The sequence below is a fragment of the Mus caroli genome, unplaced genomic scaffold (assembly GCF_978045245.1).
Source record: "Mus caroli unplaced genomic scaffold, Mus_caroli_1 scaffold_1, whole genome shotgun sequence".
Classification (NCBI taxonomy): domain Eukaryota; kingdom Metazoa; phylum Chordata; class Mammalia; order Rodentia; family Muridae; genus Mus; species Mus caroli.
In genome coordinates, this window is record NW_028227256.1 from 13594001 (window position 1) to 13607797 (window position 13797).

The window sequence follows — 13797 nt, forward strand, 5'->3', positions numbered from 1 at the left end:
TTGAGGCCAGCCTGGTCTATAGAATAAGTTCCAGGACTACACAGAGAAATCCTGTCTTAAAAAAAATTTAAATACCTTATGAATTATATGAAAATAAATACCTTATGAATTCATCTAGGCATACACAATTGATAATAATGAACCATCAGCTCCTAACAGCCTATCTCAAACACTCAGTCACTTCATCTGAACTCAAATTCTGCTCCACAATGAAACTTCATTTCAGAATTGTGTCTGCTCACAGAAAAATAGCCATTAAGCAAAATATTTTGAGAAAAGTACTAAGGCTATCTTATATTTGAATAAGAAATATAATCCTTTAATAGAACTACAATTGTGTAGAAAAACAGGAAATACATAATCATTTCTATAGTTTTAAATTTGATTCTTTAGGCCTTCCAGAGGATTAAACCTTAAAAATGTCTTAGGTCTCCTAAACACTACACGGGAAACAAAAAGATGCATGACAACTAATCCAGTTTACAGTGTTCATCTAATCCTTACTATGTACGCAAAGACACAGGTTTAAACAGAATCACCTATGGAGGGGCTGGAGAGGTGGATCAGTAGTTAAGAGCACTGGCTGCTCTTCCAGAGGGCCTGGGCTCCACTCCCAACACCCACATGGCAGCTCACAACTGTCTTTAACTCTAGTTCCAGGAGATCCAATGCCCTCTTCGGTACTTCTCAGGCAATGTACACAAATGGGGCACACAATTACATGCAGGCAAAACACCCAAACACATCAAATAATTATAAACCTTAACAAAGGAAAAAGAATTACCTAAGGAGTCAAGAGAAATTCCAAAATGCATGCCAGGACAATTAAATCATAATCTGGGGACTTGTAAGTTTCCCAGCTGACTTCAATATGAGGTCAAAGTTGAAAACAGCTGGTTTTAATTGTGTGGGCCAACTTGAAAAACCAAACCAAACCTCAGCAAATGCCAAACAGAGAAAGTCACTAAACAGCAAGAGAGAGTAGAAACTAGGTACATGGATGCAGTAGCACATTTACCAGTGCTAATCTGCCTTACACTTCCAAATCAAGATGGACTGAAAGCAAAAACAGTCAATTTGCAGTATTCGCAGTAGCTTGTATCTAAGCAAGCGCTGAGTTCACGGGTGAACACAGAGCTTACTGCTTCAGATGACACAGAGGCTTCTGTGCACCTCTTACCACAATCTCAGTTACGCACTAATAAACCTTTTTTATGTGTGTTTCTTTTTAAAGATTCCTCACTGAGCTGAACATATAGTTCATCAGTAGAGCAATTGTCTAGGATGCATGAGGCCCTACCCTGGGCCCCCAAACCACAATCAATCAATCAATGTCACTTATTTACTATACATTAACTCATTAACATCAAATTCACAGCCACAGTACTGTAATTTATGCTTCAGTGAATCTTATCTGACACAAGCATTTTCTCTAAAGCACATGATAGCATTCATAAACTCAGGACCTCTAAATAGCACTTTAATACTAGGCTTACAGATAATTTTAAACACTGAAAAAAAGAACAAAAATGAAAAACTCAGGACGTCAAAGTGAAGCCCAGAAATGACATCTGCTTGCAGTCAGCACAACAGTGCCTTGTCTGACCTTCAGTGTGTGCTTATTGCTTTGCAAATATGACTTCAAAACACTTTCACAATTGATTCAGGATTTCAGAGAAATATAAACAAGCAGATGAATTCAAATACAGTTTGTAATAATGAAGACCCTTCTCAAAGTCCAGTATACCTAATTTCCTATCAGATTCTCTCCTTAATGTACAAAGTAAGCTTAATTTCCACATTTTATTTTCACAACTGAAAACATATTTTATAAAGTCATTTGTAAAATGTAGCTACAGTTTAAAGAAAAGGTTACATTTATACCTGGAACAGTTGACCTGTAAGATGTCTGTGATATGGCCCTTTTTTTTTTTTTTTTTCTTTTTGGTTTTTTGAGACAGGGTTTCTCTGTATAGCCCTGGCTGTCCTGGAACTCACTTTGTAGACCAGGCTGGCCTCAAACTCAGAAATTTGCCTGCCTTTGCCTCCCAAGTGCTGGGATTAAAGTGTGCGCCACCACCACCCGGCTGTCCTGTGGCATTTTTAAAAGTCTAATGCCAGTACACCTCTTTTAGTTATAATGAAGATCAACACAGAAACACATACGTCTCAGCAACAGTTTGTTGGGATTAAAGGCAATTTTCAGTAGAGCTACAATAAACTCTGCAGACAGCTCTCCATTTATCAGTTTGAGACTATCAAACCTGATGGGACTTTCAGCCTGGAAATATTTAACTTCAGAAGGAAAAGTAGCTGCTATGTAAACACTACATACACCATACACAAAAAGGAATTTTATTAATCAAAGACCTAAATGTATGAGCTACAATTCTAGTACTTAGAAAATACAGATGCAGCCATGGGTGGAGACACTCAGCTCTAATCCCAGCCTTTGTGAGGCAGGGCAGGCTGATGAGTGAGTTTAAAGGCCAGCCTCGCCTACACATGTTGAACATATACAAACTCTTCCCATGGCTAAGAGTGCTGGTTGAGGACTCTAGTTTGGGTCTTAAACACCATTTCTGGTGACTCACATGGCCTGTAACTCCAGCTCCAAGGGATCCAACATACTCTCTTCAGGCTTCTAGTCAACTGCACGTGTGTACATAATTGGGTGGTGACCCACACCTTCAATCCCAGTGGTTCAAAGATCAGGCTAGCCTTGAACTCAGAGATCTGCCTGCCTCAACCTCCTGATGGATGGAATTAAATGTGTGAGCCACCTCCAGCCGTCTTCAATCCCAGCATTTAAGAGGAAGAGGAAGAGGAAGAAGCTGGAGAGATGGTCCAGTGGTTAAGAGCACTGGCTGCTCTTTCAGGGGACTCAGGTTCAATTCCCAGTTCATAGTTGCCTGTAACTCTAATTCTATAGGATCTCACACCTTCAAACGGACATACATGCAGGCAAAACAGCAATGCACTAAAAATAAATAAATTAAAAGAGAGAGAGAGAGAGAGAGAGAGAAGGAAGAAGGCAACCCAGGTCTACATAGCAAATTCCAGGTCAGCTAAGAAAATATAAAACTGTAAAATCCTTTGTGAAAAAAAAATAAGTAAACAATTTAATAAAACCTCTTATAACTAAACAATAAAAAATTTAATTTCTTAAATGAAAATGAATTTGAACAGATGCTTCTCCAAAGAAATCATTCAAATGGTCAATATAAAAAAGAAAAGATGTTCAACATCATTAATCATTGATAAATATAAATTTAAAAATCACAATGAGATGCCACTATACACTAAGATAAACACTCACATCACTATTAGCCAGAATGTATATAAACTGCTTACAAAAATATGAACTAGAGCAGTTGCCTGGGTAAAAGCAGTTGCATAGTGTGGTACTGTAACTTATACAAAAAATATGTAAAATGTCAGTATCCAAGAGTTCCTTATTAGGGGCCCCAGAGTTTCAGATTAACCAACTTTGGATGCAAAAGATCTGGGGGCAGCCAGGTATGAGGAGGTGGAGGCAAAGGCAAGAGGACTGGCTAGCCTGAATTACATAGTGAGTTCAAGGCCAGTCTGGGCTAGAGAATGAAACCCTATGTATCTGTTTGGCTACAGAGTGGTGAGGTGGGGATTAGCGGCGGGGGGGGGGGGGGGGGGGGGGAGGGGGGGGGCGCCTATACCTGTACTGAACATATTTTTGCCATCATTCACACACACACACACACACAGAGTATACTGGCACATACCATTACATTGTATTAAGTTTAAACAAGCAAGAGATGGTGTATATCCCAGCACTCGGGAGGCAGAGGCGGGTGAATTTCTGAGTTCGAGGCCAGCCTGGTCTACAGAGTGAGTTCCAGGACAGCCAGGGCTACACAGAGAAACCCTGTCTTGAAAAACCAAAAAAAAAAAAAAAAAAAAAAAGAGATGGTGTACAAGAGATAGGTCTCAGCAGATGGAAAACTGAGCCACGATGAACAGAAAGTTTAAAGTCATTATAGACTGCCCTATTAATAAAACACTGGCACATAGACACATACACACACAATACACACACACACACACACACACACACACACACACTTATCTGCATATAGAATATAAAAATGTTATGAAAATTTACATAAGGATTTACATCTAGGATTTTGGTTTCTTAGCCCCAAAGTGGTAGCATACACCTTTTAATAGCAGTGCTTGGGAGGCAAAAGCAGAGAGATCTCTGTGAGTTCAAAGCCAGCCTGGTCTACAGAGAAGGTTCCAGGACAGCCAGGGCTACACAGGGTAACCCTGTCTTGAGAAAAATGGCAAGAGACAGCTGTATTAGGTCATTTTACAATTGTATGGCACAGAGTTCCCTTGGATCCTTTATATATGTTAGTGGCTTGAAGAGTTAACTGGGGGTTCCAAGCTATCCTAAGGAGGAAGACTAATTAAAGAAGGATCTATCCATATCCAGTCAGGGAAACTATAGGATTAGAACTTTGAGGCCCATCCTCCCAATCTCTAGGTAGAGACTAACAGTGGATGTGATCACCAGTGACCGTCATGCTCGAAACCTCAGAAAGCCACAAGAAGGTAGGTATGCAGCTCAGCTGCAGACTGAATGAAGACCTGCATTCAACCCCCAGCACTGTATTCAAACAAACCAACCAACCAACCATAAGGGACCATCCCTGTAAACCCAGTTATATTCAAGAGATAAACAGGAGGATCAGAGGTTCAGGTCCATCCTCAGCTACACTGAAGGTTGACACTCTGTCTCATGGGGAAAAGTCTAGAAAAGCTGGTTTTGAAGAGCCTCTGGGCTGAACAAAAAATCATCTGCATTCCAACTCTAAGGAACAGACTCCAGAAGTTGAGACCCTCAGGAATCTCACTGTGTGTTACCTCACCCAACTCTTTGTGTCATTTAAAATACCTTTACTGCTTAGCATGGTTTGGAGTGCCTTTACTCCCAGCACTCTGGAAGCAGAGGCAGATCTCTTTGAGTTCAAAACCAGCATGGTCTATGTAGAGTTCTAAGATAACCAGGCTACATTGAGACTCTGTGTCAAAATAACAACAGCAACAGAGCCCTTCATAGATAGGTGTGGTGACTTGTGTCTGTAGTGTCAATACTCAAGAGACTAAGACAGAACTGCCAACAAGAAAATCAGAAAATTCCTTTGTAATACACAACCAATTGTGTCCACTATCTGGAATGTTATGAGCCAACTCAAGAAAATTATTAAATGAGAAGGGGAGTTACTTAGCTGAGAATCTCCAATTTGGAGATTTGGGACAGAAGTTGGAAGTATCCTGGAACTCCTGCTTGCAACTGGTATCTAAGCAGAGGGCATTCTTGTTGGGCTTGTATTAACTCTGGTCAGTATATGAACTGAACTGAACTGCAGACCATCCAACTGGTATCAGACAAAATGTTCTATTGAGGAAATGAACTCAGAAGTAAAGTACCAAGTGTTATGAGTACAGAGCATAAGAAAAGTTTTCTCTATGGACTTAGAAAATTAAAATATAACAATTCCACTCCTCAATATATATCGGAAACAAATTAAAATATGCATAGACATGAAAAATGTGCACACCATCATCATAGAGGCATTGTTCATCACAACGTGGGAAAAAATCTCAACTATCAATTGAATGAATGAAAATGGGAAAAAAATCAACTTGACAAATGAATAAACAAACCCTTACAACATAAAATGGACTATTACTTGTCCCCAGCCCCTGAAAATACTGATAAGACCTGCACCAGAGATAAACTCAGAGTTGAAAAGTTTATGAACCCAGCTATTCTGGCTTTCTAGAGGCTGGGGGAAAGAGCAACGCGCAAGTGACTGCAAACACCAGGCTTCTTTTGGGGTTGATGGAAAATATGAAAAACAGTATTCATGGGGTGGATATATCAAAAGCCTTGCAATACACTTTATAACACATGAACTCTTTTCCTATTTTTATTTATGTATTTATTTACTACATATATCACATATATATATAGAGAGAGAGAGAGAGAGAGAAAGAGAGAGAGAGAGAGAGAAAGAGCCTAAGCTTCACTACTTAGCTATAACCCAGCCCATATACTTCAATTTAAAGGGAAACTAGGCCTTAACAAGTGGCATAGGAGGCTCACAGTTTTACTTGGCCAGTTCTCGAATTATGAAGACGACTGGTGCAGAAGGCACACTAACTGGAGTCCGACTTCTGCCCTCCTTCCTATGATTTGAAAATAAAGAGTCCTCATATGACAAATAATCATAAAAGAAATCTGTTTGTCTTTTCTACTGGTCGTCAATACAAAGACCAGAAATCAAAAGGACAAGCAAAACAAAACCCTTGCTGGAGAGTTTAAATCTGGAGTCATCAGCATCATAGTTAAAACTCACAAGCAACTCAAAAAATGTGTGAAGTGAGATAATCTGCAAGTTTATCAAATATGACTATTTTATGCTTAGTGGAAAGTTATACAGCTATTAAAATGCAAAACTAGAATCAAATCCAAGTTTCCTGGATTCCAGCAGCTGTGCTCACTCATTCACCATGTACAGGGGCCCTCCTATACACCAGCCATTCAACTGAACACAGAGAAAGTGGTGGGCTAGTTAACTGCCAATACATCCTAATTCGGAGGAACTCAGCATCATGAGTTACTAATATGTGGGAGAAGTGGTGTTTGTACTGGCTAGTCAGGGAAGGCCACCCTGAAGACATGCATCTAAGGATGTGAGTGGGTGCAGGGAGGATACTAACCTGAGTATCTGGGAGAGGTTAAGGCCTTAGCAGTGGTTCTCACCCTTCCCCACACTGTGACCCTTTAATACAGTTTTTCCACATGTTGTAGTGACCCCAACCATAAAATTATTTCCTTGCTACTTTTTAACTGTAATTTTGCAACTGTTTTGAATTATACTGTAAATATTTGACTGCAGGACATATGATATATGACCTCGGTGGGGTTGTGACCCACAGGTTAAAAACTGCTACCTTAGTCCTGTCACATCTGAGCAAAGTAAGGAAGCCAATCAGGTTGTAACCGAAATAGTCATTTTGCCTTTTATCTACTGTGCTGGGAAAAAAACAGTAAGTGTCCAAAAATGAAGCTGGAAAATCATCAGTGAAACTGTTAATATAAAACCCAGAAAGGAATGATGATAATGTAATCTACAAGAGGAGATCATTTCTGGGTCTCTCATGCAGGTAGAACTGACATAATCTGCAGATGGTCTAATGATGGGGTGGGATGAATCTAAGGTTCTAATTCAGAAATAAAGAAGTTGGTGAGTTGGGTTGGCGAGATGGCTCAGTGGTTAAAAGCGCCAACTGCTCTTTCAAAGGTCCCAAGTTCAAATCCCAGCAACCACATGGTGGCTCACAACCATCCGTAACAAAATCTGATGCCCTCTTCTGGAGTGTCTGAAGACAGCTACAGTGTACTTACATATAATAAATAAATAAATATTAAAAAGAAAAAAAGAAGAAGTTGTTGATAAGTACCAACAAATAGAAAACCTGTTTGGGGAAGAGAATTCAAAAAAATCAATTTTATAGCTGGGTGTGATGGTTTATGACTATAATTGTAAAAAAAAAAAAAAACTTGGAGGGTTACAAATTTACAATCACTCTGGGCTACATATTAGGAGGTCCTGTCTCAAAACAAAATAAAGTATTTTATACATGTTTACCTCTCCACTCTTCTTTCTTAACCACTCCATTGCATACTGGTTTTATGTAGCATAGGTCCAGAGCCTCTAACTTCAGAGTCCATGTTGTTTATTCCTAATAGTTTTTATAAAGGCATCTGAATGTTAAGAGTTGTTTTGTTCTAAACATCTCAGAGGCATGCAGTATTTCTTTGTGATCAAAAACCTATCCTCAAAAACTATCAAAGGAGGAAACTTTTAAAACACCTGAAAAACCTGCAAAAAAAGTCTTTTTGCAGATGTCAATCACAAGCAGATACCAACTACAGAGAGATACAATGCATGTCATCAAATAAGTGTTCCATTTAGGTAAATAACAAACTAAAGTGCATCATCTGAAAGACACCAGAGCATAATTTTAATTCTCCTTGATGATAAAGAATGCCTTTAAACAGTAAAAACTCACCATCATAACTTTCTCAGCACACAGCTAAGACACACACAAGTTGATCCATAAAGTGATTTCATTATGAATTTTAAGGAATATTTCCCCGCCCACTGCCTTTTGAGGGCAACCCTCGCTGCCCTGGAACTGGCTATATAGACCAGAACTCTCAGAGATCTGCCTGCCTCTTGAGCCCTTGAGATTTAAGGTGTGCACTACCATGCCAATTTCTTAGTAACAGTATTTAGCGTCAATGCACTGACAAGCACTTGTTTCTTCTGCAATGGAGTGCTAGGATAGAACCCAGAGCCTCAAGTCCACTAGGCAAATGTACTACCACTGAGCAATCAATCCTCAGCCCATCTGCTTGACTCTTGACTGAAAAGCTTACTAATCGTGTCAGTAACCTCTGCACAACACCAAACTTTGTAAAATCTTTATTACCTACAGAGGGACAAGCCTCACTAGTTTTCAGAACTTGGTTTCAAATCTATTTCACTACGTAGTTACTATATAATTTTTAAGAAGTCACTTCTCCAAATAAGTATCTTACAGAAATTGTTAAGTCACAATATGAGGGTTACCTGAAAAACTGCAGTAAGAATCAGATGGGAAAAATATAGACGTACTCAGAAAAAGTTTTACTACATACAAGACAATGAACAACTCTTTCAACTATAAAATGTGAATATGGATTTTAAAGTATTTCTGTGTAGCTATTCAACCTTGCCACTAAAACTCTGCATACCAGATTTTCCTGAAGTAGAATGAATTAGCGCACACCTTGTTATTCCTGAATGCTTCAAGTGTCAAGCGATGAGCAAGGCTTTACTATACTTACAAGCGCTGTCCACATTTAAAAGATTGAAGCACTTTCTTCCTGCTTTCATGACGTCATCGGGAAGGGGTGCTTGAATGGTTAAAAATCTATCCACTTCTAAGATACAAGTGATAGATCACAAAATAAAAGGGACAGAATTCCCATCACTTTGTGCTTTGCTCACTTATGTCAGTCATTTACAGAGAACACCCTCAGAGTGAGAGAGGGAGAGGGAGGGGTCCACAAAGAATAACCACTTATTGCAATTACATTATTTATAGTTGACAAACATCCGCTATTATGTGCTAAATTCCTAAGATCATAACCATATAAGGGGTCAAATTAGGAAAACACACCAGATAAATTTTAGTAGTCCACCGCCTTACTCACTCAGCCACCTTATTATCCCAATTAAGTTACAAAAAAAAAAAAAAAATGTTGAGACAGGGCCTCATTATGTGGCCCTGGCTGTCATAGAACTTACTATGTAGACCAAACTGGCCTAGTTCACAGACATCTTCCTGCCTCTGCCTCCCAAGTGCTGGGATTAAAGGCTTGCATCAGCATGCCCAGCTTCAATCAGGTAAAATTTAAAACTTCTAGTTTAAAAGGAGTCTGAACAAAATGGCTAAATACTAAATTTGAAAATAAGTATGAAAGTCAGACTAAATGTTTCATAACATGAAATGAGCTATAAGAAATGGAAAAATAAATATATATAATACAAATACATACACACATACAATTAAAAAACCAAAAATGCAATTTCAGGGTTTGACTAAAATTACTATACCAGTATTGTCATACTTTACAAACATTTCAGAATCACATTTTAAAGTAATAAAACAACTCTCTTGCAGTATACAAGGAACGTTTTCAACTCATCTTCCAAGTGCTACTAGCACTGAAACCTATTTTTGGAATTAACAAAATTAAGTTTATCTCTATTTCTTTATCGTCTACCATTTTAAGTATTACCATTTAGAATGAATTCTTAGGGCTGGAGAGATGGATCAGCAGCTAAGACTGCTTGTTGATCTTCCAGAGGTCCCAGCACCCACATGGTGACTCCAGTTTCAGTGGGTCTAAAGCCATCTTCTGGCCTCTTCAGGCATACACAGACATACATGCCAGGCAAAACGCTCATGCACATAAAACTAAAATATATCCAAAAAAGCTTTTGCTAAAGGAAGAATTCTTAAAATATTATCTCGCTTGGTGATTTCTGACTTTGCTTTAAAAAGAACTAGTAGGAAGCATAGGTGAATCGAAAAGAATGGATCAGAGTGTGAAATGCATCACACTGAACTGTACACTGATGAATGCTAGCAACAGCAGCTTCCCCACAGCACATGGGCATGAGAATAAAATCCTGCATCCCTCACCTTCCTAGCCAGCTTCCTGGTTAGGCTCTTCCAGCCGCCAACATCATCATCTATCTTAGTGTACTTAGTGTGAATGGAAGAAAGTTGAGAAGCACTGGCAGGATGCATGACAGCAAAGTCAGGCACAGTGGAACAACCTGTAAGCCCAGGACTCAGGAGACCCAGGCAGGAAGAGCACAAATGTGAGGTAAGCATAGGCTACCCAGCAAGAACCTGTTTCAATGAATGAAGATAAAACACATAAAAGCAAGCTGGGCAGTAGTAGCGCACACCTTTAATCTCATCCAGCACTCAGGAGGCAGAGGCAAGTGGACCTGAGTTTAGGGTCAGCCTGGTCTATAGAGTTCCAGGAAAGCCAAGACAAAAACATAAAGGTAATTATAATCTCAAAGTCCACATTCTCTAGTTAGAAGTGAAGACTCTCCTTACTTGGTTTTACTACATATAAAAATTATTTCATTGTTACCAAGTAATCAAATCCCACATTACATATGTACAGTATGCATGTTTTTAAAATACAGCAGCTTAAGTATCTCATCTTTAGCAAAAACAATATCCCCTAGGGTAAGATATAGTAATCTAGTCTTAACTAAAAATTCTTGCTGAGTTAATGTACACATTTGATCACTTATAGTGTTATGCTAAGTTATTTTGAAAAGAGTTAACTTCTGCTGTAAAGATGGTCAAGAAATAAACTTTGAGCAAAGATATCAAAATGAAAACCACACCAAAGAGTGATTCTGCTATAGACCTGAGAGCCAGTTCAGAGGTTAAGAGAACTACTCTTGAGAAGACCCTGGTTTGGTTCCCAGCACCCACAGCCAATAGTTAGCAAGCACCTGTAACGCAGATCTAGAGCAGGTGTGGCCTATACAGGTACTTTCATACCCACATACCCACCCAGAGACAGCACACACAATTAAGAATTAAAAAATAAATCTGTGTCAAAATGCTACTATTTCCAGGAAAAATGATCAGATACTTTGAGATACATATAAAAGGTCAAGATTTAACTTTAGAACAGAAAGGATCCGTTCCCACTCTAATCCGACAAAAGAAAGCCGCTGCTACTCTTCCACAGCACTGCCTGAGGCATAGAAACAGGCATAAAAAGCACTTTCCCCACTGCTGAAGACAAAGTAAATTCCAAAAATAGCAATCTCTCACAAACAAATCTGCCTTTTCCAAAAACTTTAAGTATAAAAGCTAACCAGCTCTCATGCCAGATACAATCCCAGTGTGCATTTTAATCTTCAGTTTTAGTCTTAAATAATGCCTGTATCTTAAGACAGATCACCGTCAAGTGTTAGTAACAAATAATGTCTTAATACAGATAAAAATCTTAAAGCAATCATATAGCCCATCTGCTGTTAACTGATGTTCCACAGTTCCTTTTTTGGCCTCAAATGATGAAACTTCTCTAACGTCTCCGGGGAGACTAGTAAAGTATACCGTTTCCTGAAATTGTTCTTGTTTCACTGCACCATTTCATGACACCTCTTCACCTAAGAATGCTACTGCAGGAAAGGCCAAAAGTACAAGCAAATGAAAAAAGAATACCATAAGGAAAGCAGACTGAAGGAAGATACAGGGAAGGAGGGAAATGCCTAAGAATGCAAACCATTTCTAGCAGAGAAGCGCCAACAACGAGATCTTGCTTATTCTTCTAGAAACAAAAACCAAAAATTCTTCTAAGGAAAATGAGGCTTCTCTCTTTACTCGAGGATGATGTTAAAACTCCAAAAAGCGTTCCGCTGACACGCTACAAGAGTTCTACTCTCTCTTCCCATGTGCTTTAACACCGCTAGCCCTATCTGCAAATTAAATGCCGGCTATAGATAATGCAATCTCTAGAAACTACAATTGTGGTTGCCATCTTTGCCTGAAAAAAAAAAATTTTTTTTTATTGGATTTGCAGGGGGGGGGGGAGGAATACATTAAGTTGGAAGATACGAAAACCACCTTCAAGTCTGACAGGGCACAGGTTAACAGGCGTCTCCTACCAAACTAAGGTTTTAAAGGTCTGGGAAAGAATGGCAAAGGAGCCACGGCCTTACCGATCCCGCAAGGGTGGGGCATCGCAAGAAAAAAAAAATTTAAGAGGGCGAGTTTCTATCGAGGCCGAGGAGCAGGCCCACGAGCTCGCACGTTGTGGTAGCACAGGACGCTGGGGACAGGGACGAAGGGCGGCTTCGGAGACGTGGGCTGCCAGGGAATGCCCAGAGTGCGGGCTGATAGAACGAGGCACCCACGGGGCACCGGATGAAGATCAGAGAAGAAGGAGCATGAGTCCGGCGATCCGAGGCTGCGCGTGGGAGGCCGGGCAGAGGCCGCGGAGCGCCGTGGGCAGGCGGCCGTCCTCGGCGAGGCGCTCTGCGGGTCTCCGGCCGCCCCGACCGCGGGTGACGGCGGCGGGCACAGCTGTTTCCACCCCGCTGGGGAGCGCGAGGGGGAAAGCATCCCCGCGGTGGCCGGGGAGCCGAGCGGCAGGCATCCTCGCGTAGGGGCGCGGAGCGGAGCCCCCACCGCGAAGCGCACGACGAACTTCGCCCTTTCTTCCCCCTCGGCCGCCTTTATGCCACAACTTCGCGGCCGCTACTGTCCGCGGCCACCGGCCGACACCCCCGCTCGGCTCGCCGCCAGGCGATTCCCCGACGCCCCGAGGTCAGGGAAGGTCGCCCGGAGCCAGGCCCAGAGGTCCGGGACGCCGACCCCGCGCAGACGCTCACCTCGTCTCGATGGCCCCCTCGCCCTCCCCGCTGCAGCAGCTCCGCTCACCTGCATTGACGCCATGATGAAACCATCCCCCCAAGGCCAGCGAGGCCCGAGACGCAGGGGGCGGAGCCGCCGTGCTCGCGTCACGCCGCGGGGGCCCAACATCCCGGGCACGGGGGTGGAGTCGCCGATGGGAAGGGGCCCGCGTGTCCGATTGGCTAACGCGCGGGTGCCCGGGGCGGGGCGGGGCGGAGCGGGGCGGGGCCAGGCCGGGCGCCCTAGGTACCTTGCATCCCAGCCAATTTATACGCGGGCCCACCCTCAGTGCTGGCGGAGGCGCTGCTCCCGGTTGGACCGCAGCATTATGCCGAGGTCACAATGCTGTCCCGGCATTTGGCAGGGAGAGGATCTCATTTTGTTTTTCCAGCTACAAGTGTAAGATTTACAGCCCACCCACTTCGTATGTCTTTTTTACACCTACCGCGTTTTCGCTCCTGAGGCAGATACAACTTCGCCTGGAGATGCTTTCTGGTATTTGCATACCTGGGAAGCTTCTACTTTGAGGGGCAGAGTCACAGGTTTCCCTATAGGACAGAATGAAAACTGAGAGCAGTGATCTTAGAAGCAAGAACAATTGGATTTGAAACGTGCTGGAAAGGGAAGGAGGGTGAATAATGGAGTTCCCTTTTGTGTGCAATTTTCTAGTTCCCTAACCCTCTAAATTGTAAAGTCCAGGAATACCGTAAGAGTCGTTGTTACATCAGTCTAACTTTG

At 41.6% G+C, this 13797-nt stretch overlaps 1 protein-coding gene across 7 annotated transcripts in view; it reads right to left on the reverse strand.

The window, feature by feature from the left end:
• Positions 1 to 13579, reverse strand: part of Ube2w (ubiquitin conjugating enzyme E2 W) — a 58201-nt gene extending 44622 nt beyond the window's left edge. For 2 of the 7 annotated variants that reach the window (XM_085835785.1, XM_021172012.3), the window contains exon 1: positions 13087 to 13224. In XM_085835785.1, coding sequence (XP_085691911.1) covers positions 13087 to 13188 — 102 coding nt within the window. In that variant the 5' untranslated portion in view covers positions 13189 to 13224. Of the gene's footprint in view, positions 1 to 10308; positions 12209 to 13086; positions 13225 to 13504 lie in introns of those variants that run through there. The other 5 variants (XR_003836462.2, XM_029476454.2, XM_029476448.2 and 2 more) reach the window with 5 other exon arrangements.
• Between the last annotated feature and the right edge of the window lie 218 nt (positions 13580 to 13797).